At 36.1% G+C, this 24,740-nt stretch overlaps 1 protein-coding gene across 4 annotated transcripts in view; it reads left to right on the forward strand.

Moving 5' to 3' along the window:
• Window positions 1–24,740, forward strand: part of COG6 (component of oligomeric golgi complex 6) — an 81,548-nt gene that overhangs the window by 26,475 nt on the left and 30,333 nt on the right. For all 4 annotated transcript variants that reach the window (XM_040448290.1, XM_040448293.1, XM_040448292.1 and 1 more), the window contains exons 9-13: window positions 298–426; window positions 505–596; window positions 2,064–2,128; window positions 4,850–4,941; window positions 10,912–11,029. In XM_040448290.1, the coding sequence (XP_040304224.1) occupies window positions 298–426; window positions 505–596; window positions 2,064–2,128; window positions 4,850–4,941; window positions 10,912–11,029 (496 nt within the window). The remainder of the gene's footprint in view (window positions 1–297; window positions 427–504; window positions 597–2,063; window positions 2,129–4,849; window positions 4,942–10,911; window positions 11,030–24,740) is intronic.

Below are 24,740 nucleotides of genomic sequence, written 5' to 3' on the forward strand. Positions count from 1 at the left end.
CATTTAATCAGAAGTCATTTCATAGAATTCGTGATCATTTAAAGGAATGCATTCTTTACACTAACCATATTTATAATCTAAGAGCATGAGGGGAGAAAAATCAAAGCATTTTGATTCTAATTTGTTTTAAAAAGATAGAAAGTGATCGCAAGGTAATTGTGCATAACAGTATTTATTGCTTGAGAGCGTTGTGTAAAGAAGCTGAGACAAGCTTCTTATCTCATAAACTGCATGGATAGTTCAATGTAACCATCAGAAAGAAACACCTCTGGTTCTCCAATAACTTGTTTCTCCCAGGTATACCTTGGATGAATTTGGAACAGCCAGGAGAAGTACCGTTGTTCGTGGATTTATTGATGCTCTTACGAGAGGGGGCCCGGGAGGCACGCCAAGACCCATTGAAATGCACTCCCATGACCCCTTGAGGTATCGTAATCAGACAGTTTTGGGATTTTTGAGGCTTTTCTGAAGGAAATCTTTACTAACATTTAGTTTCTGCATTAGATACGTGGGAGATATGTTGGCTTGGCTCCATCAGGCGACCGCTTCTGAAAAAGAACACCTTGAAGCTCTCTTAAAGCATGTAACTCTACAAGGTGGGTCCTCCAGTTGTTAATTGCTGACATCTAAATAGAGACAATAACACAAGACTTCTCGAAATCTGTCATCTTCACAGAGATAAGCTCTTCACCCCTCAGTGGCACAGTAAGCGCCCTGATTAGTTTTCCTCTGGTTTCTCCCCTCTCCTGCTAATAGACTTCTGTCCTCCATCACCTTCCTGTCACACAGCTGTGCACACTTGTGCACTGGTCCCTGTGACCTTCCCTATCAGGCCTAGACTCCTCTGCCTGACTTTTAAGACCCTTCTGGTGTGTGTAACACACATGGTCTCAGATGTCCACACCACACTTTAAAGTGAGAGGTGGTATATCCTCCTTTTATATGTGTGACCAAGTGTCTTGTTTAAGGTCGTTAAGCCACTAAGTCTCTCATTTCTTTCTACCACCCAGCCCCTTTATTCATTCTCATGTGACTGTTGTAGTTTTTTGAATAATTACCCATGTAGTACTTTATGTACTTAAAATTTTGGTCTTGATTTCAAGGAAGAAACTGCTGATGTGTGGTTGTTACAGAATTTCAAGTCTTCTTAATGGCGATTACCTTAAGATGCCTGTTGTTAGAGTTTGAGGGATAAATGGAAAATTAAGGTACTCTGTTTTTCATAAGAAGTGAAGAGGAATATTGTGACTTTGTCGCTCTGGCTCAGATCTTGATCTGCAGGAGAGGCTAGTGTGCAAATCGGGGAGGGTACTTACCGTCTTGTTTTTCTCGCTCTTTGAAATTCAAATTAGACTCAGTGGGTATGCTGGATTGGCACAAGGTCTGCACTTTTTAAAGTGGGTTTCTGTTATCCTAATTACCTAGTTTAAAATAATGTATTTCTTAAAAGATGTTTTGGTAAAGTGTATCTGAGAGGCAGTGTGAAGAGGTTGGAAGAAAATAGATCGGAGTTGGATGAAATAGGTTATTCTTTGAGAATGACTTAATTCTTCTAAGCCTCAGTTTCTCCATCTGAAAAAAAAAGTCAGTCACAAGCAGTAAATGTCAAGTACCCAGGAGCTTGGCAAATAGTCAATATTTAGTAAATGTCAGTTTTTCCCTTAGGTTACAAGGTGTGCTTTCCATTTTTACATCTCAGCTTCTGTGCTCAGCACCCCTGCCCAGAATAAGGCGTTTGTAGAGCAGATGCTAATACATCTTCATATCACTTCCTTCAATTAATATGTTTCCCAGTCACTTTTTTCCTGTGACTCATACATTTATTCTTTTTCACAAAGAAGTTGTTCATTTTATTAATCAGCAGTGAAATAAATTAACCAGGTTCTAGACCCAAATATTAACATAATTAATAATGTCCTAAAAGACATTCAACTTAATAAAATATTGTTATGTTATTTTAAATGTTTGTTATTAGTGTCATTAATCATATACATTATTGTTCGTGTTTTGAACTTATGCGTAATATGGAAAAAACATTTTAGTTATGCTATAATTAATTGTAGGTGTTGAAGAAAATATTCAGGAAGTTGTTGGGCATATTACTGAGGGTGTGTGCAGGCCTCTGAAGGTAAATATTTTGCTTTTATATATGTTATATGGTATCTGGATAAATTATTGCCTTATTCCTATGAGTTTAAAAATAACTTCACAGCTGGAAATCAAGCTATAATTTTCTCAAATTAACACATTAGTGTAGGATTGTAAAATACATTTAAAAATAATCATCATCAAGACACCTGGGTGGCTCAGTCGGTTAAGCGTCCAACTTCAGCTTGATCGTGATCACGGTCATGATCTCATGGTTCACAGGTTCAAGCCCATGTCGGGCTCTGTGCTGACAGCTCAGAGCCTGGAGCCTGCTTCGGATTCTGTGTCTCCGCCTCTCTCCGCACTTCCCCTGCTTGTACTCTGTCTCTGTCTCTTTCAAAAATAAACAAAAATTAAAAAAAAAAAAAGAATTAATGTATTGAATCTTTGTTTTCCAAGTCTATAGGTGGTAAGATGATGCTTCTTTTTATATGACTGTTCTGGGTTGCAAAGCGATTACTAGCTAACGTTTGAATTTTACCTTTCTTAATAAAAACTTATGATATGCTCAGACCTTCATACATTATGGTGGGTTCTATGAAAATAAGTTCATATACAAAGATAAATGGCATGGGAAATAGAGCTGAATGCTGTATTGCATGGTACAGAAATAGTGCCCTCAGATTGCTGATGTGTACTGGGGAACAAACGTCTACTCCAAGCAGCCATCTATGATGTTGAGACAAAGGTTTGTTATTATCCCTTTCAGTCCTGCCTCCTCCTTTTGTCCTCTCCCCATAAACACAGATTCTCTCCATCTTTCTCTTGCTTTCTGACTCTTGCTTTGCTACAGCTCTCTCTCTGGCACTGGAATGGAGAGCCGCCATTGGGTCTTTTATCTCCTCCCAAGATTGTTGTCCAACTGCCTGTGGCCCCTTTGGCCACTTTTAATTTCTGCCTTTATCATCTCTGCCACTTCCGATACAGTTACAGTTTCTTGAGTGTTTATTATGTGCCAGGGACAGTTGGAAGCCTGTTACGTCTGAGCCATTCTTCCCGTCACTGCTGTTCAGCTTTGCTAATAATGCTTGTTTTTCTCCAGCGCCTTCTACTTTCTAGTTGGTTCCTGCTGCCACCACCCCCGTAGTCTCTTTCAGCCTTTGTACATTTGTGTTTTTCTCTCATCGCCTGTTGTTTTTCCTGGGACTGTTGGCCTTTGCTGAAAATGGTGGTCCTCTTATGTCACCCTCAGAAAACGGTGTGGCAAACAACCTTCGTGTATTGGACATAAATCCCCTGATTTTTCAGCCTTTCTCTGTTCTTTTCATCGTAGCTGAAAGGATGCTACTTTCCCGCAGAACCTTTGTGTGTGTGTGAAAAGAGGCGGAACTGGGTTTGTTTCCTCTTCCTTCCTCTGTGTCTTCCCTCTTTTCCTTCCCTTCTTCCCCTCCCTCTTCCTCCTTTCTCACTTGCTTGACAGAGTTGGCGTAAAGAGTATTTTTTTGATGCCTGAACATTTTTGGAGAGACTTTGCCAGATAGCTAAGATGCTGTTACAAATCTACTAGAGAAGAGCTGTCTATCTACAATTAGCATCTATTATATTTTGTCCTGATAATTACATTAACATTCAGAAAATATCACTTATTGATATATCATTTAAATCACTATTGAGGCAGGCCTTGACCTAGAAAGAAATTGTAATGTGTAAATTGTGGTTTTTAAATTCACATGCTGTTCACAATTTATAATATTGTGTTAGTTAGCTCATCTACTAATGTCTAATGCCAAAAGATGTATAAATTTCATAAACATATTAATGTAAAGGTCATTTAATTTCTGTAATCTGAGAGGTTTTTGTATGCTCACATACATACATTTATAAATCTATTTTAGCAAATCACATATGTTGGCATTATGACATATTCCAAAATCTAAGTACAGAGAAACTTCAGTTTTCAAAAGCATGTATTAAGCATCTGTTGTGTATGTACTGTTCTCCCAGATGCTGTGGAGATGTAAAAGCAGCAGAAAACAAATACAAGGTCTTTGTTTAGAATCTAGTTAGGAAACAGGAAGACACAATGTAAGCAGCGGCTTAAGAGCAGATACAATATGTAAGGAAGTGCATCCCTGTGTAATTTAGCTTGCATTCATTAATTAGGGAATATAAAGGGAATGTAAGGGATGGAATTTAATTCAAGATTCCTAGTAGTTAACCTTAAGAGAGATCGAGTTAACTTTGAACTAGATCTGATAATTGCCCTGGTAGTCATAATTAGACATATATGTTGGTGCTAATTTAAAAAAGGAAATTCGGTATAATAGTTTGAAGATAAGAATTCTTTAATTTTTTTTTTTTCTGAATAGTTGATGATAGAGCAGTATTTGCACTGATAATCTGCTCTTAGGGAGGTAACAGCTGATTTGCAAATAGTGCTGAACTAAATTCCATTATATACTGGTAAAGAACCTCACAATGACCTCCTCATGTATTGTTTATTTTTGGTAGCGACTGCCTTCAAGCCAAATTCTGTAGGTAAAGGTTTTTTTTTTTTTTTTGGTAGAGTATATCTGTGTTAAAATATTTCTGTTATTCTACTATCCCTTATAGTTTAATATTCAGAGATTACTTAGAAGGAATTTTGTGATTTCTGCAGAATTAAATTTTGTCTTTTTAAAATGCTGTTTCGACCACATGTGATTGTAGAATGAAAATTACGCCTTTAAGAAATGTTTAATTTTTTTTCACGTTTTCACAGGTTCGAATTGAACAAGTAATAGTTGCTGAACCTGGGGCAGTTTTGTTATATAAAATTTCTAACCTCCTCAAATTTTATCATCATACAATCAGGTAAGTGGAATGGTTAAATGTGCTTGTTAGACCCTCTGTGATACGTTATTTCAGGTAGAAACACAGTATAAGGTTTTGGTTTTGTTTGCTTTCACCATTTGTTTGACTAAATATAAACCAGCAGAACCTCCACACCTTATGAACCATTATGTATGTGTTGTTTGTGCTGTATTTTGAGGTCCGCCATTTCTTTTCCCTTTCTTCCCCACACATAACTGTACGCATGCACACACACACAGCCTATATAACAGTATAAGTTTGTAGTGTGAGTATTTTTTTAGTTCTTCTGCATTAGTAAAAGAGATCCATGGTACCTACAGTCATTATACATTACACTCAAAATAGAGCACAATAAGTGAAGTGTCCTATTCTGGGTATAAATAATTAATTAAGTTTTTTTTTTTTTTAACATTTAGTTTTCTATTAATGATGAAACAGAACTATAGCTTTGTCTGCTTTCAATAAAAGCTACTTTATCTGATTAGGAACCACTTATTTTCTCTATAATTTGATCTTTGACTCCAAAAGATTCATTTGTCTTCACTTTGCAGTGATGGTATACACTTGAGCTTTATTATAAATGTCACTATAAGACCATATTCCGTGTCTTGTGTTCCATGTAGTTGTGTTAAAACAATGACCTTTCACACCATATTTTGGATAGTTTCCATTATTAGTCCATTAAAAATGATTTAACAATTATTCTTCATCCAGTATGTTAGTATCAGGAACAGAAGTCCAATTGTTAAAATCCAGGGGTTATTATAACTAATAGGAGAGGTGCAGGGATCTCTAGTTAAGGAAGCACCAAAAGACTATGGTGGTGACGTTCCCTACCTTCTAGTAGCTGAGGCTAGCCACCCAGAACTTCACAGTTAAGAGATGAAATTCACATGCTATTAGTAAATTAAAAAAAAAATTTTTTTTTAACACTTACTCATTTTTTGAGAGACAGAGAGAGAGCGCAAGTAGGGGGGAGGGGCAGAGAGAGGGAGACACAGAATCTGAAGCAGGCTCCAGGCTCTGAGTTGTCAGCACAGAGCCTGATGTGGGGCTCGAACTCATGGACCACAAGATCATGACTTGAGCCAAAGTCGGACGCTTAACTGACTGAGCCACTGAGGCACCCCGGTAAATTTTGGAACAAAACCAACAAGCCACAGGCTATATATAACTAATCAGTGATAGGATTTGGGTTAGTCCTCTAACATTTTAGATATAAATTTATTACCATCATTTGCCATGACTCAGAAGCAATAAATTAGTTTCAATTGTGATGTGGTAAGCTTCCTAAAATAAGAGAATGATACGTACTTAGAAAACACAACAGCAGCTGAAAGCAGCTAACACATAACTAATGCCGTATTGGGCAAAGGTAGCGCTAAATAATTTTTAAATTATTTATGTAGTAATACCCATGATGGTACTGAACAAAATTTATCATTTGAAGATAAAGATAACTCAGTTTCTAATACAAAGAATGCTAAGAAAAAATCATTTGGATTCTGAAGGTAATATATTTATTAGACTCTGAGAATTACAATTTTTCTGTCTTTGAAAGTGATGATTTTGAGGATGACAGTTGGATCTTTTGATCATTTTTTTCCATGTACTTTTTTTACTTGTTCACATATTTCCTCATTTAGTCAATTAAAAAATTGATTGCAGACGTCAGTCTACTAGATGCTAAAGATACGGCAGTGAACAAAACCGCTTAAACTTACATTCTAATGGGGAGAAAGACAAACAAGTATAAAATAATAATTTAGATAGTGCTAAGGACAACGAGGAGGAATAAAGCAGGAGAAAGGAAACGAAGTATAGGGAGTGACCACATATGAGCAAGTGTATGTGCATGGGGCTATTTTAAAGGCCTTTTGGTGGAGGTGATATTTGAACACAGACCTGCACAGCGTGAAGGAGTCGGGCATGTAAAGATCTTGTTAAAGAGCATCCTAGACAGGGTATTCTGGTCTTGAGGCTGGAAAAAGCTTGCATTTTACAGCACCATAAGGAAGGCCAGTGGTTGGAATAGAGTGAATGGAAGGAGTAGGGAGGAATGAAATCAGAGAGGTGAGCAAAGGCCAGATCATGTGGGACTTTGTAGGCTATGGTGAAGATTTTGATTTTATACTGAGAGGGTTGGAGAAGATGTATGTGTGTGTGGGTGGGTGGGGATGTTTCAGTGACTTGAGCTGATTTATGATATATAAGGTGACTCTGGACACTGGATAATGTAGTGTACCAGGGTAAAGGGGAACAAGGTATTTAGGAAGCAGTCTGTGTTCTGAGCAGAGATGGTGATGTGTCAGAGTGATAGTCTTGGGGTGATGAAAAGTAGGGTTTCCAGAGACAATAGGAAATATATATGGACTAGGTAGGGTGAAATGTGGGGAGTCTGGGACGAATTCTTGGCTTTTGGTTTGAACAGCTAGATGGGTGGTATTGTCGTTTGCTGAGAGGGAGGATGCTGGAGATTAACAGGTTTATGGGAGTGGGTGGGTACTGAAGAGTTCAGCTCAGTTTTGGCCGTGTGGGATTCAGCATCCCTGTGAACATGCGGTGGGATATGTTGAGTGAGCAGACAACAGAGAAGTCAGGGCTGAACCTATACATCTGGTAGTTTGCAGCATATAGATGGTATTTGAAGCAACAGGACTAGGTAAGATCACTTAGCAAGTAAGTACAGATGAAGAAGAGGCCTAAGACTGAGACCTGGGGAGCTCTCATATTTAGAGGTTAGAAAGAAAAGAAACCTGCAAAGAAAATTGGGGAAAAATAGGAGACGTGCAAATTATCAAAAAAAAAAAAAAAAAAAAAAAAAGCCTCCTATACATTCAAACTCCCAGAGGATAGATTCCATCAAAAGGCAGTAGTAAACGAGGCAAAGGAAGATGCAGAATCCATGAAAACAAGGAATCCAGCATACTTTGATTACATTTCCTTACTTGTAAACCTTTTTCTCTCTGTACTTAGTAATTGCTTTGTTTTTGTATTTGCTTACTTTCCTATGTCCTGATCGCTGTTTTAGACCCCAGTTTTTTTTCTTTTACTGTATAATTTATCATCAAGTTAGCATGCAGTGTATACAGTGTGCTCTTGGCTTGGGGAGCAGATTCCTGTGATACATCACTTACATACAACACCCAGTGCTTATCCCAGCAGGTGCCCTCATCAATGCCCATCACCTATTTTCCCCAGCCCCCTGCCCCTCCACCCCCATCAAACCTCAGTTTGTTCTCTGTATTTAAGTGTTTCCTATGGCTTGTCTTCCTCTCTGTCTGTAACTATTTTTTTTTCCTTCCCTTCCTCCATGGTCTTAAGTTTCTTAAATTCCACATATGAGTGAAAACATAAGATTTCTGTCTTTCTCGGACTTACTTCACTTAGCATAATACCCTCTAGTTCCCTCCACATCGTTGCAAATGGCAAGATTTCATTCTTTTTCATTGCCAAGTAGTATTCCATTGTATAAATATACCACAGCTTCATCTATTCATCAGTTGATGGGCATTGGGTTCTTTCCATATTGTTGAAAGCGCTGCTATAAACATTGGGGTACATGTGCCCCTGTCCTGTATCCTTTGGATAAATTCCTGGTAGTGCTTTTGCTGCAGACCCAAACCCTTAAGTGGACTCCACATTTTCTCACCATGTAGTCAAGCACATCTACCTATTCTTCCCAACTTCTCTCCCCTCTTCCCTTCCTACGTTCCTCTTGGAACCCTCATTCTCTTCCTCCAGTCTGGACTGGTTGCTTTCTAGGCCTCCTGCAAGGCTGTGACACTGGGGTTTGTCTTCTTCATCAGCCTGCTCATTCCCTTATGTTGAATTCCCTGATGCCTCAGTTAGCTCTGAATAGTATTTACATGCCTGTAATATTGTAAACATTGAGTGTTTATTCACCAGAACCTTGTGATATAACTGTATTAGAGAGCCTGGGAAAGCTGAAGTTTGGGTATATTGTGGTGGGGGATGAGCATTATGTTAAGAGAATTTGACTCTCATCTTCCATAGCAGAGTTTTTGTAAATAATACCTAAAATTGAAAAATCAAGTAATGGCAGGATAAGCATGTTGGGTATAAATATGGAGTGAAATGCAATAACCATCTGTAAGTACTTGGCCTGGTTACTGGTACCTGTTGAGTACTTTGCAACCATTAATAAATTCTAGATCTGAGTAAGTGCAAAATATGGCTGATAACTCCAATTTTTTTTTTAATGAATGTAAACATATGTTGTTATCTCTCCAAAGTTTTCATTAAAGTGTCAGTTTCTGGGCGCCTGGGCGGCTCAGTCAGTTAAGTGTCCAACTCTTGATTTCAGCTCAGGTCATAATTGATCTCATGGTTCGTGAGTTCGAGTGCCGCATCGGGCTCTCTGCTGACAGCACAGAGCCTGCTTGGGATTCTCTCTCCCTCTCTCTCTGCCCCACCCCAACTCACTCACTCTCTCTCTCTCTCAAAATAAATAAATAAACATTAAAGAAATTTTTAAATATCAGTTTCTGTTTGTATCCATTCAGTTTTTTCCCCTGTTGCTTGGTATATTTTACTATTCAGAAACATACTTATTTTTATTGTATGTATAGGCATGTGTGGGAATTTCTTTCAGTTTATTTTGGTGTTTAGCTTATACTATTTTTAATTGAAATACTTTCTTTTTTGTAAATATAGGTATTATGGCTACCTGTTTAGGAATTTGCTTTTGTTTTGCTGTTTACTTTATATATATGTTTGTTAATTTGGTTTGCCTGCATTAACTATATAAGAATTCATTCCAATTTGTTTTAGTTTCAGAATGTATTGAAGTAAATGGCATTAGTATTTGCTTTTATAACATGTCATGTGTAATATATCAGTTTTTCTGTAAATTGGCTTTTTTTGTTTGTTTACTATCAAATGGTATTTAGTAATGCCATTATATTTATTTTCAGCAATCTAAATTTCTTTTAGGTATAGTAAGATGGTATTGTGCCATTAGAAATTAGGATTTCCTACTGGATTTTGGTATATTTTCACATCAACAAAAACCTTTTCTCCTAATATCAAATTTTTAAATGACTTTCAGTACATGAATTAGAATAAAATTGGGAATTGTTTTATATACAGGCTTGTTTTACATTCTAGCAAAAATGAGAAAATTCCTTAGGTCTAAGAAATATCCTTGTAATAGCAAATTGAGGAGTATAGAGTGTGCTAATAATTAGATATTTTAAAATATTACAAGATTTTTCATATTCAGTCTAAATTTGCTGCTACTTAGGCAGTCGTATAAAAATTGAGAAACTTTATAATTTATCTACGATGTCAGAGTTTTTTGTTTTGTTTTACTCACCTTTTTTTTAATGTTTACTTATTTTTGGGGGAGAGAGAGAGAGAGAGAGAGAGAGAGAGAGAGAGAGAACAAGTGCGGGAGGGGCAGAAAGAGAGAAGGACAGAAGATCCAAAGCAGGCTCTGCATTGTCAGCACACAGCCCGATGCGGGGCTCCAACTCACGAACCACAAGATCATGACCCAAGCTGAAGTCAGACACTTAACTGATTAAGCCACCCAGGCGCCCCTGGTGTAAGAGTTTTAATGGAAAGAATAAATCACTGTTAGTAAAATTTAAATATTTTATGAATAGCGTTATTATTGATGGAATGGCTTCCTTAAAGTTAAAATTAGGTCTTGGATAATCAAGACATGCATTTACCGTAATAGAGAAAAATGGATGGATTTGCATCTTATAAGTGTTTTTCTAAAAGAGATTGTGAAACACTGGAAACATTTGTTTGTTACCTAACTCTTAAGTAAAATATCTCTGTCATTTTTATGTGAAACTAAAGTAGTTGTTTTTAATTCACAGCTTATATTCTCCATACATACTTTTATTTTAAATCTAGATCTTTTAAGCGAATTATATTCAGTTAAAGAACTCATTGTGTGAGGCTTGTTTTGCAACCTGAAATATTCTTTGCTTTTAGTGGCATTGTTGGAAATAGTGCAACTACATTATTGACTACCATTGAAGAAATGCATTTGCTAAGCAAAAAAATATTCTTCAATAGCTTGAGTCTTCATGCAAGCAAATTAATGGACAAGGTATGTTTGGAAAATGCAGTTCTTAAACTATGTGAGTGTGAGTTTTGCACATTTAAAAATGTTTTACTGTTTTTACGTTGGTAATTTTTTCCCATTCCATACAGGGTTGTTTTGAGTTCTTCCTGTGAACAATTACATTTATTTTGAGATGGCTTTACTGGATCTGGGCTTATAGGCTGGGTTCCTGGAACAGTATAACATTGAGTCATAATTAGAGGTAGAATCTCAAGCCTTAGTTTCACTACCAGTTTTCTATAACCAAAAAGTTGTAATTAAAGCAAACTTACTATATTTAGGTCAGGGCTAAGATGACATACAGATTGGAAAACTGAAACTCTTACTGAATGTTTTTTTCTAAACAGTTTGCTTATAGTTTTTTACTCTCTGATGGTCCAGCTTTGTCCTTAAGAAATTTATGCTCCTTTGAGTTATATACTGCAATTAATTATGAAAATAAACAAGATAATAAAAAAACTCCCACCGGAAACAAATAAAGCACCACAACAAAAATCTGGTAACAAAAATCTGAGAGTCCCAAGAGCTAGTATTTTCAGCTGAGCAGTGTGTTGTGATCAGACCTTAAGGAATGGATTTACAATAAGCAAACCCTTTTTTATTTTTATTTCATTATTAAGGACTCAGGTCTTTTAAGGATGCATCACAATCAACATACTAGCTTTTTTTTTTTTTCTTTTAATCATACCACTGTAATAGTCTGGCTATGTTAGACCCAGAATTGTAATATAGAATAGTTGGTAGCATTCCAATCCTGAGTTATCTGGTCAATTTTTACATTCCTAAGTTCAGAGAAGCTTAGGAGTCTGACCTCCTGTAGGACTCAAATTCTTTTGGAAAAGCAACATGAATTTATGGACCCAGGTCCATAATGGACCCAGGTCCCGCTTATGTTTTTTTCTGTTGTATGTATTTTTGTTTATGTAAGTTTACTAGTAGTCCGTTCTTTTTTTTTTTTTCTATAAGATTTTATTTATTTAGTTAGTTAGTTTTCTAAACTTTTTTATCGTCAAGTCAGTTAACATACAGTGTAGTCTTGGCTTCAGGAGTAGATTCCTGTGATTTATCACTTCCATACAACACCCAGTGCTCATCCCAACAAGTGCCCTCCTCAGTGCCCATCACCCATTTTCCCTACCCCTATCAACCCTGTTCTCTGTTTAAGAGACTCTTATGGTTTGCTTCTCTGTTTGTATCTTACTTTTCCTTCCCTTCCCCTGTGGTCATATGTTAAGTTTCTCAGATTCCAACATATGAATGAAATCATGTGATATCTGCCTTTCTCTGACTAACAGTTCTGGTTGTGTATATGTTTACATGAGTTCTTACTTAAACAAAAATTTTTTAAAATAGTTCATGTGTACTTTGAACATGAACAAACATTTGCCAGCTGATGAGAGTACAGTGGCAAACAAGATTGGTTGGCCTCGGGTTGCTTCTCCTTCAGTGGAAAATAGTTAAATTAATCAGTGGTTGCCATAGAACCACATGTTTTATGAAAGACATGTGCCCAAGGTGCAATGCTAGCACAAAAGGAGAAGGAGCTTTCCAGAGAGGGAGATAGAAGGCTTAAACTTGGAAGGACGTAGAATTTAAATAGGTAGATAAGGGGGTAGACAGAGGCTATCCTAAGTAGGGGAAATAAAAAGAATGTGTAAGAGCACAAGCTGTGAGTCACCAGTAAACAAATATTTCATTTATTAAAAAATCACCTGGGGGCGCCTGCGTGGTTCAGTTGGTTAAGTATCCAACTTCGGCTCAGGTCATGATCTCATAGTTCGTGAGTTCCAACCCTGCGTTGGGCTTTCTGCTGTCAGCACAGAGCCTGCTTCAGATCCTCTGTCCCCCTCTCTCTTTGCCTCTTCCCTGCTGCTTCTCTTTCTCTCAAAATAAATAAATTTAAATAAAAAAAAATCATTTGGAAAGTGGTGTAGCATGTAGATAGGAGAGAGACCAGGTTGCAGACAGGAAGATGATGGGAGTATCAGGGTAGTTTTTTATGAAAATCATGATCTAAGGTAGACATTCTAGGAACAGCCATGAAGGAACACATTGAATATGGGTACATGAGAGGGAGGAACCTAAAATAATTCCTATGTTACCAACCTGGGAATATTGATAGTAATCACAAGTATCTGTAACCTGGAAAGATGGTAAAATTTACAGGATAAAGATGATATTGCTGACATTAGTTAGACAGGATACCTTGAGATATCTTATTTTGTCTTATCTAGTTGAGAGCTGTACAATGGGTTTAGATAGTTTTACATATGAAAGATAGTTCGATCCATGGATTTGGATGAGGTCACTATGAATCATGTTTAATAAGAGCAAAGTTCTCAGACACACAGTCTTGGGAAACCCTGATATTTAGAGAAGAAAAGAAGCCCACCGTGGTGGGATGCTGAGGGAGGATGATGGGAGATTCAGGAGAAAAGCAAGGAAAGGGTTTTCTCAGAAAAGCCAAGAGAATAGAGTTTCAAGAAGCAGGACATGGTTAATGACAGATACCGTATAAAGAGTTCTAGTAAAAAAAGGACAGTAGATTTGTTATCTTGGACAACATACAGGGATCCGTGACGTACTGAGAACAATTGTAGCTGTGTGCTGAGGACAGGAGCCAGACTGTAGAATGTGGAAAAGCGCACGGATGTGCTTATTACCCAAAGTTTTACCGGTTGGAAAACATGTGGGCTACAGACTGAAAACATAGTAGGCATTCATATTTTTGAAATTTGAAAGAGAACAACAAAACAAAATGGTAAAAGGAAAGATGGAATTAAATTTCTGTGATAAATTAGGAAACAGGAAAAATTGATTTTTTGAGAAGATCCAACAAAATTGACAACCTTTTGGCAATTCTTTAACCAAAAAAAAAAAAAAAAAAAGAATTAAAAATTAGAATATCAGAAATTTGAGATATTAACCAGAGATACGAACTAAAATTTATTAGAAAATACCATATTAAAATGTAACAGTCTTATGCTAAAATAATCTGAAAATCTGAATACAAAGAGTGATTTTAAGACAATATAAGTGGACAAAAGGGTAAAAAAAAGAAGTGGAAAACTTGAATACACCTGGCGAGGGAAGAAAAATTATTGGAGAACATACTGCTAGGCTTAGTTGAGGTTATACAGATAGCTTCATCCACACCTATGAACAGATAATTATCCAGAACACAGGAAAATATAGAAGAATTCCCAGTTCAATTTAGGTGTTGTAACACTGACATAAAAGCCTTTAGAAGACAGTACAAAAGTGAAAATCACAAATCAGTCACTTTAAATTAAAAAAAAAAAGTTAAAAATACCATTAAGCCAAATCCAGCATTATGTTCAAAACAGGTATGGGTTATTTGCAGAAATACAAGAATGTTTAAGTGTTAGAAAATACATTAAATATCTCAGTGTTAAATAAGAAAATTTTATATTATCATGATAGTTGATCAGGTTGTTGGAGGAAAAATCTTACTAAATAAGAAAGCAAAAATTCTTCTTTAACCATGTAAAGATAAGTAAAACTAACAGCCCACATTATAATGAACACAGAAGCACTACCAATATACTCTATGTAAGTCAAGAAAGAATAAGACAAGAATGCTTGCCAATAACATTTTTAAATAATAGAAAGACCAGATTAAAAAGTGAGAGGTATAAGTATTTCAAAGGAGGAGACATTAGATTATTTCTAGATGCTATGATTGTCTACTTCAAAAACCCAAGAAAATTAATTGAAAAGTTTTAGAACTAGTAAATGTATTTAGGAAGTTATTTGGTGACCAGATCAATACACAAAAATAGTTTTCAGGGAAGGTGGTGAAGTTGGAGGCACCTGTAATCTGTCTCTGCACCGAGGCAAAAATTGCACTGACAGAATCCGTCTCCCTCTCAAAATAAATAAATAAAACTTAAAGTGCTCAAAGAAGAAAAAAAATCAAGATGGTCTTTCAAAAGTGAGGGCATTCTTTCACAAAAATGAGACCTTCCCAAATAAAATAAAGCTGAGGGAGCTCATTACTACTAGCCCTGCCCTGTAAGAAATGCTCAAGGGAGCCCTGCAGGGTGAGATGTAAGGACAGGAGACAGTCACTCCAAGCTTTATGAAGAAATAAAGATCTCGATAAAGGTAAACACACAAGCAACTAAAAGTCAGTATTGTAACAAATGTTTGAACTCCACTTTTTGTTACATGATTTAAGAGCCTAATATCTTCTAAAAAAAATATTTGCTGTAAAAGCTAGCATTGTTGTGACTTTGGTTTGTAATTCCATTTTTTGTCTACATGATGCATTTAAGAGGCTAATGCATTTAAAATAATTATTAGTTTGTATTTCGTGACATCCGCTACTGACAGGGTGGGGGTGGGGCTGTAAAGGAGCAGAGGTTTTTTGTAGGTTATTGACGTTAGCTGGTATAAAGTCAAATTAGAGTGTTACATAATTTTCAGACCTTAAACGTAATCCCCATGGGAAACACAAAGAAAATAGCTAAATATACACAAAAAAATGAGAATTGAAACGTTGCACTCACTATAAAAACCAACTTAAAAAAAGACAATAATGCAGGAAATGAGAGACAACAAAAGACTACAAGGTATATAGAAAACAATAGCAAAATGGTAGAAGTAAGTTTCTTCTTACCAGTATTTACCTTGAATATAAACAGATTAAATTCTCCAATAAAAAGAGAAGAGATTGGCAGAACGGATAAAACTACAAGATGCAACTATATGCTGTCTACAGGAGACCTATTTTACATCTAAAGACACATAATGAAAGTGAAAGGGAGGAGAAAGATAATCCATGTAAATACTAACCAGAAGAGAGCAAACGTGGTGATAACATCAGACAAAATAAACTTTATTATTATTTTTTTTAATATATGAAATTTATTGTCAAATTGGTTTCCATACAACACCCAGTGCTCATCCCAAAAGGTGCCCTCCTCAATACCCAACACCCACCCTCCCCTCCCTCCCACCCCCCATCAACCCTCAGTTTGTTCTCAGTTTTTAAGAGTCTCTTATGCTTTGGCTGTCTCCCAATCTAACCTCTTTTTTTTTTCTTTCCTTCCCCTCCCCTATAGGGTGAGGATCCACATAAGGGTGAAAACATATGGTATGTTTCTCTGTATGGCTTATTTCACTTAGCATCACACTCTCCAGTTCCATCCACGTTGCTACAAAGGGCCATATTTCGTTCTTTCTCATTGCCACGTAGTACTCCATTGTGTATATAAACCACAATTTCTTTATCCATTCATCAGTTGATGGACATTTAGGCTCTTTCCACAATTTGGCTATTGTTGAGAGTGCTGCTATAAACATTGGGGTGCAAGTGCCCCTATGCATCAGCACTCCTGTATCCCTTGGGTAAATTCCTAGCAGTGCTACTGCTGGGTCATAGGGTAGATCTATTTTTAATGTTTTGAGGAACCTCCACACTGTTTTCCAGAGTGGCTGCACCAGTTTGCATTCCCACCAACAGTGCAAGAGGGTTCCTGTTTCTCCACATCCTCTCCAGCATCTGTAGTCTCCTGATTTGTTCATTTTGGCCACTCTGACTGGTGTGAGGTGGTATCTGAGTGTGGTTTTGATTTGTATTTCCCTGATGAGGAGCGACGTTGAGCATCTTTTCATGTGCCTGTTGGCCATCTGGATGTCTTCTTTAGAGAAGTGTCTATTCATGTTTTCTGCCCATTTCTTCACTGGGTTATTGGTTTTTTGGGTGTGGAGTTTGGTGAGTTCTTTATAGATTTTGGATACTAGCCCTTTGTCCGATATGTCATTTGCAAATATCTTTTCCCATTCCGTTGGTTGCCTTTTAGTTTTGTTGATTGTTTCCTTTGCTGTGCAGAAGCTTTTTATCTTCATGAGGTCCCAATAGTTCATTTTTGCTTTTAATTCCCTTGCCTTTGGGGATGTGTCAAGTAAGAAATTGCTGTGGCTGAGGTCAGAGAGGTTTTTTCCCTGCTTTCTCCTCTAGGGTTCTGATGGTTTCCTGTCTCACATTCAGGTCCTTTATCCATTTTGAGTTTAAGACAAAATAAACTTTAAGTCAAAAATTATTATAGGAGATAAACAAGGGCAATTGGATATTAATCAAAGGTTCAATACAGCAAGAACATAAAACAATTATTAAACTTTACTTAACTGATGACGAACAGCAAAATATATGAAGCCAAAACTAACAGAATTGAAGGGAGAAATAGATCTGTATTTATAGTTGGAGACTTCAGTAACCTATTTGCATTAATAGAATCATCAGACAGAAGTTGACACAGTCAACTGATGAGATCTAATGAACGTATACAGAGCACTCTACCCAACAAAAACAACAGTGTACACGTTCTTCTGAAGTACACATTGCTCATTTTCCATGGTAGTTGTATGTTAGGCCACAAATTGATCTTAGTATATTTTAAAAGATAGACATGATACAAACTGTCCTCTCTGACCACAACAGGATAAAGTTACAAATCAGTAACAAAAAGAAAACTGAATTTACTCACAAATCTATAGAAATTTAATCATAAACTACTTAGAGACAAATGAAAATGAAAACACAACATGTCAAAACTTACAGGATGCAGTGAAAGTGGTATCAAGGGGAAACTTTATAGCTATAAATACTTACATTTAAAAATCAAGAAAGGCCCCTGGGTAGCTCAGTGGATTGAGTATCCAGCTTTTGATTTCAGCTCAGGTCATGATCCCTGGGTTGTGGAGCTCTGTGCTGAGTGTGGAGCCTGCTTAAGATTCTCTCTCTTTCCTTCTACCCCTCTCCCCTGCTTGTAATCTCTCTCTCTCTCTCTCAAAAAACAAAATAAAATAAGAAAGATGTCAAATCATCAACTAACTTTACACCTTCAGGAATGAGAAAAAAATACACTGAACTCAAATCTAACACAAAGGAAATAATAAAGACTAGAGCAGTCTTTATTCTAATCTAAATGGAGATTAGAAAAACAAAGAGAAAATCAGTCAAACCAAAATATGGTTCTTTGAATATGTCAATGAAATTGACAAACCATTACCTGGTCTAGACTAAGAAAAAAGAGAAGATTCATATTACTAAAATTAGAAATGAAAGTGAGACATTACTACCAATTGTATGGAAATAAAAAGGAATTTAAGAGAGTATTAATGAACAACAGTATGCCAACAAATTGGATAATCATAAAATGGACGAATTCCTAGAAATACAAAAGCTACCAGGACTCATGAAGAATTAGATTGAATAGACCTATAACTAGTAGAGAGATCGAATCAGTAATCAAAAATCAATTGCACACCCACTCTGCAAACAAAAGCCCTAGATCTCATGGCTTCACTGGTGAGTTCTACTAAACATTTAAAGAACTAGTATCCTTCTCAAACTTTTTTTAAAAATTGAAGAGGAGGGAACACTTCTTAACTCATTCCATGAGGCCAGTCTTACCCTGAAACCAAAGCCAGAAAAAGACACTACAAGAAAAGGAACTAGAGGGGCGCCTGGGTGGCTCAGTCGGTTGAGTGTCCGACTTTGGCTCAGGTCATGATCTCACGGCTTGTGAGTTCGAGCCCCACGTCGGGCTCTGTGCCGATAGCTCGGAGCCTGGAGCCTGCTTCCGATTCTGTGTCTCCCTCTCTCTCTGCCCCTAACCCACTCGCTGTCTCTGTCTCTCTCAAAAATAAAATAAATGTTAAAAAAAAATTAAAAAAAAAAAAGGAACTAGAGACCAATATCCCTTATGAAACCTATGCAAAAATCATCAGCATAATACTAACGAACCGAATTAGGAAGCATATTAAAAAGATTTTACACCATGATCAAGTGGGATTTATTCCTGGAATGCATATGAAAGTCACACAATATAATTATCATTTAACAAATGGAAAAAAAACTACATGGTCATCTCAATTGATGCAGAAAAAGCATTTGACAAAATTCAGCACCCTGTCATGATAAGAACACTCAACAAACTAAGAATTGAAGGAAACTATCTCAACATAATACAAAACCTCCAGCAAACATCATGCTCTTTTCCTAAAGGAAAAGACTAAAAGCTTTTCCTTTAAGATCAGGAACAAGGCAAGTATGCCCACTTTCATCACTTCTGTTAAAAATAGTGTTGAAGTGGGGCGCCTGGGTGGCTCAGTCAGTTAAGTGTCTGACTTCAGCTCAGGTCATGATGTCACTGCTTGTGCGCTCCATGTCGGGCTCTGTGTTGACAACTCAGAGCTTGGAGCCCACTTCGGATTCTGTGTCTCCCTCCCTCTCTGCCCCTCCTCTGCTCGTGCTCTGCCTGTCTCTCTCTCTCAAAAATAAATAAACATTAAAACAAACAAACAAAATAGTCTTGGAAGTTCTAGCCACAGCAGTTAGTTAAGAAAGAGAAACAAAAGTTACCCAAATTGGAAAGGCAGAAGTAAAATTGTCTTTGTAGATGATGTGATCTTATATGTAGAAAACCCTAAAGATTCTAGCAAAAAAACGAACAAACAAACAAAAACTAGTGAGTGACTTCAGCAAAGTAGCAGGGTGTAAAATCAATACCAAAAAATCAGTTACATTTCTATACACTAACAATGGAAAGGAAATTATGAAAAAATTCTATTTATAATAGCATTAAAAAGAATAAAATGCTTAGGAATTAACCAGGGAGATGATAGACTTGTACAATGAAAACTGTAAATGTTGCTGAAAGAAATTGAAGAGGACATAAATCAATGGAAAGACATCCCATGTTCATAGATTAGAAGACTTTCTATTATTAAGATATCAATTCAAAACAATTATAGATTCAGTGTAATTCTTACCAAAATCTCAAGGACATTTTTTTCAAAAATAGAAAAACCCATTCTATAATTCATGTGGAATCTCACAGGATCCTGCATCGCCAAAACAATCTTGAAAAAGAAGAAAGCTAGAGGATTCACATTTCCTAATTTCAGAACTTAATACAAAGCAACAGTAATGAAAACAATGTAGTATTAACATAAAGGCAGATACATAGCGCAATGAAATAGAATAGAGAACCCAGGAATAAACCCTTGCTTTTATGGTCAAAAGATTTTTGGCAAGGATGCCAAGACCATTCTATGGGGAAAGGACAGTCTTTTTTTAACACGGTGTTGTGAAAACTGGATAATCACATGCAAAAAATGAAGTTAGACCCTTATCTAACACCATATACAAAAATTAACTCAAATAAGATCAAAGAGTTAAAGGTAGCCCTAGAATTATAAAATTCTTAGGACAGAAGCCTCACAACATTGTCACTATTTGGAACACATAGAATATATGAGGACTTTCAAAACTCAACAACAACAAAATAGTCTGATACAAAAGTAGGCAAAAGATAAATAGCACACATGGAACATTTTCTAGGATAGAAATAAGGTAAGCTACAAAAGAAATCTTAGCAAATTCAGAGACTTAAACTATATCAGCTATCTTCCCTGACCACAATGATATGAAACTGAAATCAGTAACAAGAGGAAAACTGGAAAATTTAACATGGAAATTGAACAACACACTCCTGATCAACCAAGGGATCAAAGAAGAAATTAAAAGGGAAATAAAAAAGTTTCTTGAGACAAATGAAAATGGAAATACTATATACCAGAAGTAATGGGATACAGCAAAACCAGTTCTAAGAGGGAAGTTCATAGCAATAAACACTTACGTTAAGAAGCAAGCGAAAGCCCAAGTAACCTTCCTGTACACCTTAGGGAACGATAGAAAGAACAAACTGAGCCCAAAGTTAACAGAAGGAAAGAGATAATAAAGGTTAGAGCAGAAGTAGATGAAATACAGAACAGGAAAACAATAGAAAGGATTAACTAAACTAAGAGTTGGTTCTTTGTAAAGATGAACAAAATTGACAAACTATTAGCTAGACTAACCAAGCAAAATAGAAGACCCAAATCAAAACTATAAACAAAAAAGGAGACATTTCAACTGATTTTTTGGAAGAGTTTGAGAAAGACTGATGTGAATTCTTTAAATGCTTGGTGAAATATAACAGTGAAGCCATCTAGTCCTGGGCTTTCTTTAAAATTGTTTTAAACTGATTTCATCTCCTTACTAGCAGTTGGTCTATTCAGATTTTGTTTCAGTTTTGGCAGGTTGCATTCCTTCTGGGTTGTCCAGTTTGTTGGTATATAGTTGTACATAGTACCTCTTATGATCCTTTGTATATTTGTCATATCACTTGTAGTGAGCACTTAGTATTGGCCACACACACACATACACTAATGGTTAAAATGGTTACATAATAAGGAAGAAAGGAAAGAGTAATATCCCTATATGCCAGATCTCATGGGACTTATTAGTTTGGTGAATAACTAGTTCCCTTCATTTTGTGCTAACTTATTATCTTTTGCACCCTTTTCATTGTGCCATGCTTACTTTGCAAGAACCCCTTGAATTAAGCTTGTCAGTTTCTCTTTTGTATACTGACTGCTGAGCACTCCTGAAGAAAATCATGTAGACATGCAGACTGGATTTACCAAAACTCACCATCTCCAACCTCAGCGAAGCCCGCCATAATGGCAGTCGTACATATGCTTAAGCAGCCATTCCTGTTTACCTGTCACCCATTTTCTCAAATCTATGCTTGCTCCTACTTAGATTGCCAGCCTTTGCTAACATTGGATAATAGGCATTGTAAAATACCTTTGCCCTTTCGCTATATGAGCAAAAAGTGGCATCTTTTTTTTGGGGGGGGGTGTTCAGTGATTCTAGTGAGAATGAACATTGAAAATATGTTTATTGGCTGTTTATGAGTTGCTTGTTCATGTCCTTTGCCATTTTCCTACTGGGTTTTGTCTTATTATTTTCTGATATTCTTTATACATTAGGAATATTAACTGTCACTTTTATTAGAAATATTTTCTCCAGGTCATTGTTGGCCTTTTACATTTGCCTATAGTATTTTCTGACACATTACTTCTGGTTTTTACATACTAAAATCTGAAGTTTTTGTTGTTGTTGGTAGTGATGGTTTTTTCTTTGCGTGGTCGGGGGGGGTTCCCTTTGGGAGTATGTGATGCTTGAAAACTTCCCCACAACCAGAAAATATAGTTAGAATTTAATGTATGATAGCATCTGTCAGTGGGACAATATTAGATTATTTAATAAAGTTATTTAGATGCATGTTCTTAGGTGTTTTTATGGTTTCATTTTTACATCAATTTTTAATCTACCTGAAGTTTATTTTTGTCCATGCTGAGAAGGAAGGGTTTCCTTATTTTTCCCAAATGTTTATCCATTTATTCTGTTTTTACTCAGACTACTAGGTTCTTATATATTTTATGTCTCTAGTAAAGTTAAAATAGAAGTTGCAAGAAAATAAGAAAATAAAATGGATAAAGAGGATGGCATCTTTCAATTAAAACCTAGAACAATATAGGGTATAAATGGGGGGGGGGAATTAATTGTAATTTGAATATTTTAAGTGCAAGTTATGTGAGTTTATAGCAGTGGATGGGTTTTGACTATTATTGGTTACTGTTGTCATTATCAGTAATTATGCCCTGAAATGTTTTTCTCAGATATGAATTGGGCTATATTTAGGGGTATTTTAACATTAATCAAGATGGGAATATGATGCTGTTTATAGCTTGCATGTTGCTTACATCTGCAACCATGTCAGGGTTCTTTCAAGAATTATCCTCCTTTCATTAAATTTTACTGTTCCATATTTTATATTAATTATATTTTTTTCTTATTCTGCATCTTGTAAATCATTCACTTCTTTTAAAAAGATTCTACCCTTATAAGGAAAACAACACTTACTCAGAATGGTCTTCATTAGCAAAGCACCCAAGTGGAAATTTTTGTTAATAAAATTTTAAGTAAGTAAAATAAATAAATAAATAAAATAAAATTTTAAGTATATGGTAAAATTATTAGGAAGAGTAGCCTTTAAAATAAAGGTGTTGCCAGAAATGAACTCTCTTTATATGATTCCTTCTGTGCTTTTAAAAAGACATATTCGGAAACTAATTCTTTATTCGCTATAAAAAATACATTCAAGGACATCATTTTATTGACAGTTGTATCTTTTCCCTAACAAAGCAGTTTGCAGCACTTGAGAGTATCCAAGTGTGTGCGCTCCCTCCTTATCACCTCTCTTGAAACTTTCATTAGCCAGCAATGTCTAAAGGGAATTCAGTCTTCCTCGACTTACGACGGGGTCGTGTCCCAAAAATATCCTAAGCTGAGAATGCATTTAATACACCTAACCTACATCATAGCTTAGCCTAACCTAATCTTAAACGTGCTCAGAACACTTACATTAACCTGCAGTTGGGCAGCATCGTCTAATACAAAACCTATTTCATAATTAAAGCATTGAGTATGTCATGTAATCTCTTGAATATCGTACCAAAAGTGAGACAGTGAGACAGAAACTGGTTGTGTGCTCACAGAGTGGTCATCAGTTGTTTACTCTTGTGACCGCCTAGCTGACTAGGAGCCGCTGCTTGCTGCTTCTGCCCCACGTCACAGGAGAGAAGTGCACTGCCTGGTGATAGCCCGGGGAAAAAATCAAAATTCAGAATTTGAAATACAGTTTCTATTGAATGCGTATTGCTTGCACACGGTTGTAAAGTCAAAGAATTCTAAGTTGAACCATCATAAGTCAGGAACCGTTTATGTGTATCTGTGCTGCAAAATACACGGTGCCATATCAATTTAAGCTAGACAGGCGTTGGCTAAAATTCTTTTCACTATAGTGGTGTTATAATTCTAATTTAACATGTGTCATAAGTGAAACCCAAATAAAATTAATAGTAGTCAGGGTTAATTTACTCAGGCCTCTGGAAAAACAAAACAAAACTAAACTAAACTAAATGGTCCTTTAAATAAATTGTGACTTCAATTCTAGTATTTAGTTTGTGTTTGGAATCTTCTTTTACTGTTCGAAATGTAGTAAATGGACCAGAAGCTTAGCCATCACTTCTGAGCTTCTTAGACGTTCAAAAATCTTAGGCTTGCCTAGACCTGCTGAATCCGAATATGCATTTGAAGGTTCCCTGATCATCCATACGCATGGATTAAAGTTTGAGAAATGCTGTCCTACATGAAGAGTTTGAGTTTTACATTATTCCTTACAGATTGTTCTGCCAGGAAAAACAGAAACAGTATTCTCAGCTAAAATGCTTTTTAAATTTTAAATAAAATTATGTTAAATAAAAAGTTGTAATTATTTGAAGTTATCTCAAACAAATGTTAGTTTGCATTTTAAGATTTATCTTGGGTATTTTTATCGACTTAAGAACTTTAATTCCATAAGTAAATACGTAGGACAAGAGGGAATTTTTGGAGGTGATGGATATGTTTTATGGCATCGAATTTGGTGATGGTTTCACGGGTGTATGTGTATCTCCAAACTCACCAAATTATATACGTTAAGTAAGTACAGCTGTTTGTTATGTCAATCATACCTCTCAATAAAGTGGTTTTAAAAAACACCTTAGTTCTATGTATTGTCAGTTGCTAGAACATATATGCATGCAGATAGAGCCAAAGGAGTCTATATATAAAATGAAGAAGTCAGTTTAAAAATAGGAGGGTTGTTTTTTTTTTTTTTTTTTTGGTTGGTTTTTTTATTTTTGAAAGTAGAAGGGTGAGTTGTCTTCTAAGAAGCTACAGAACAGAAAATTAGAGGACTTTAAATGGAAGATATTTGAAAAAGTAAAACTA

Source organism: Herpailurus yagouaroundi, unplaced genomic scaffold (assembly GCF_014898765.1).
Source record: "Herpailurus yagouaroundi ecotype Mexico unplaced genomic scaffold, PumYag 197, whole genome shotgun sequence".
Lineage (NCBI taxonomy): Eukaryota > Metazoa > Chordata > Mammalia > Carnivora > Felidae > Herpailurus > Herpailurus yagouaroundi.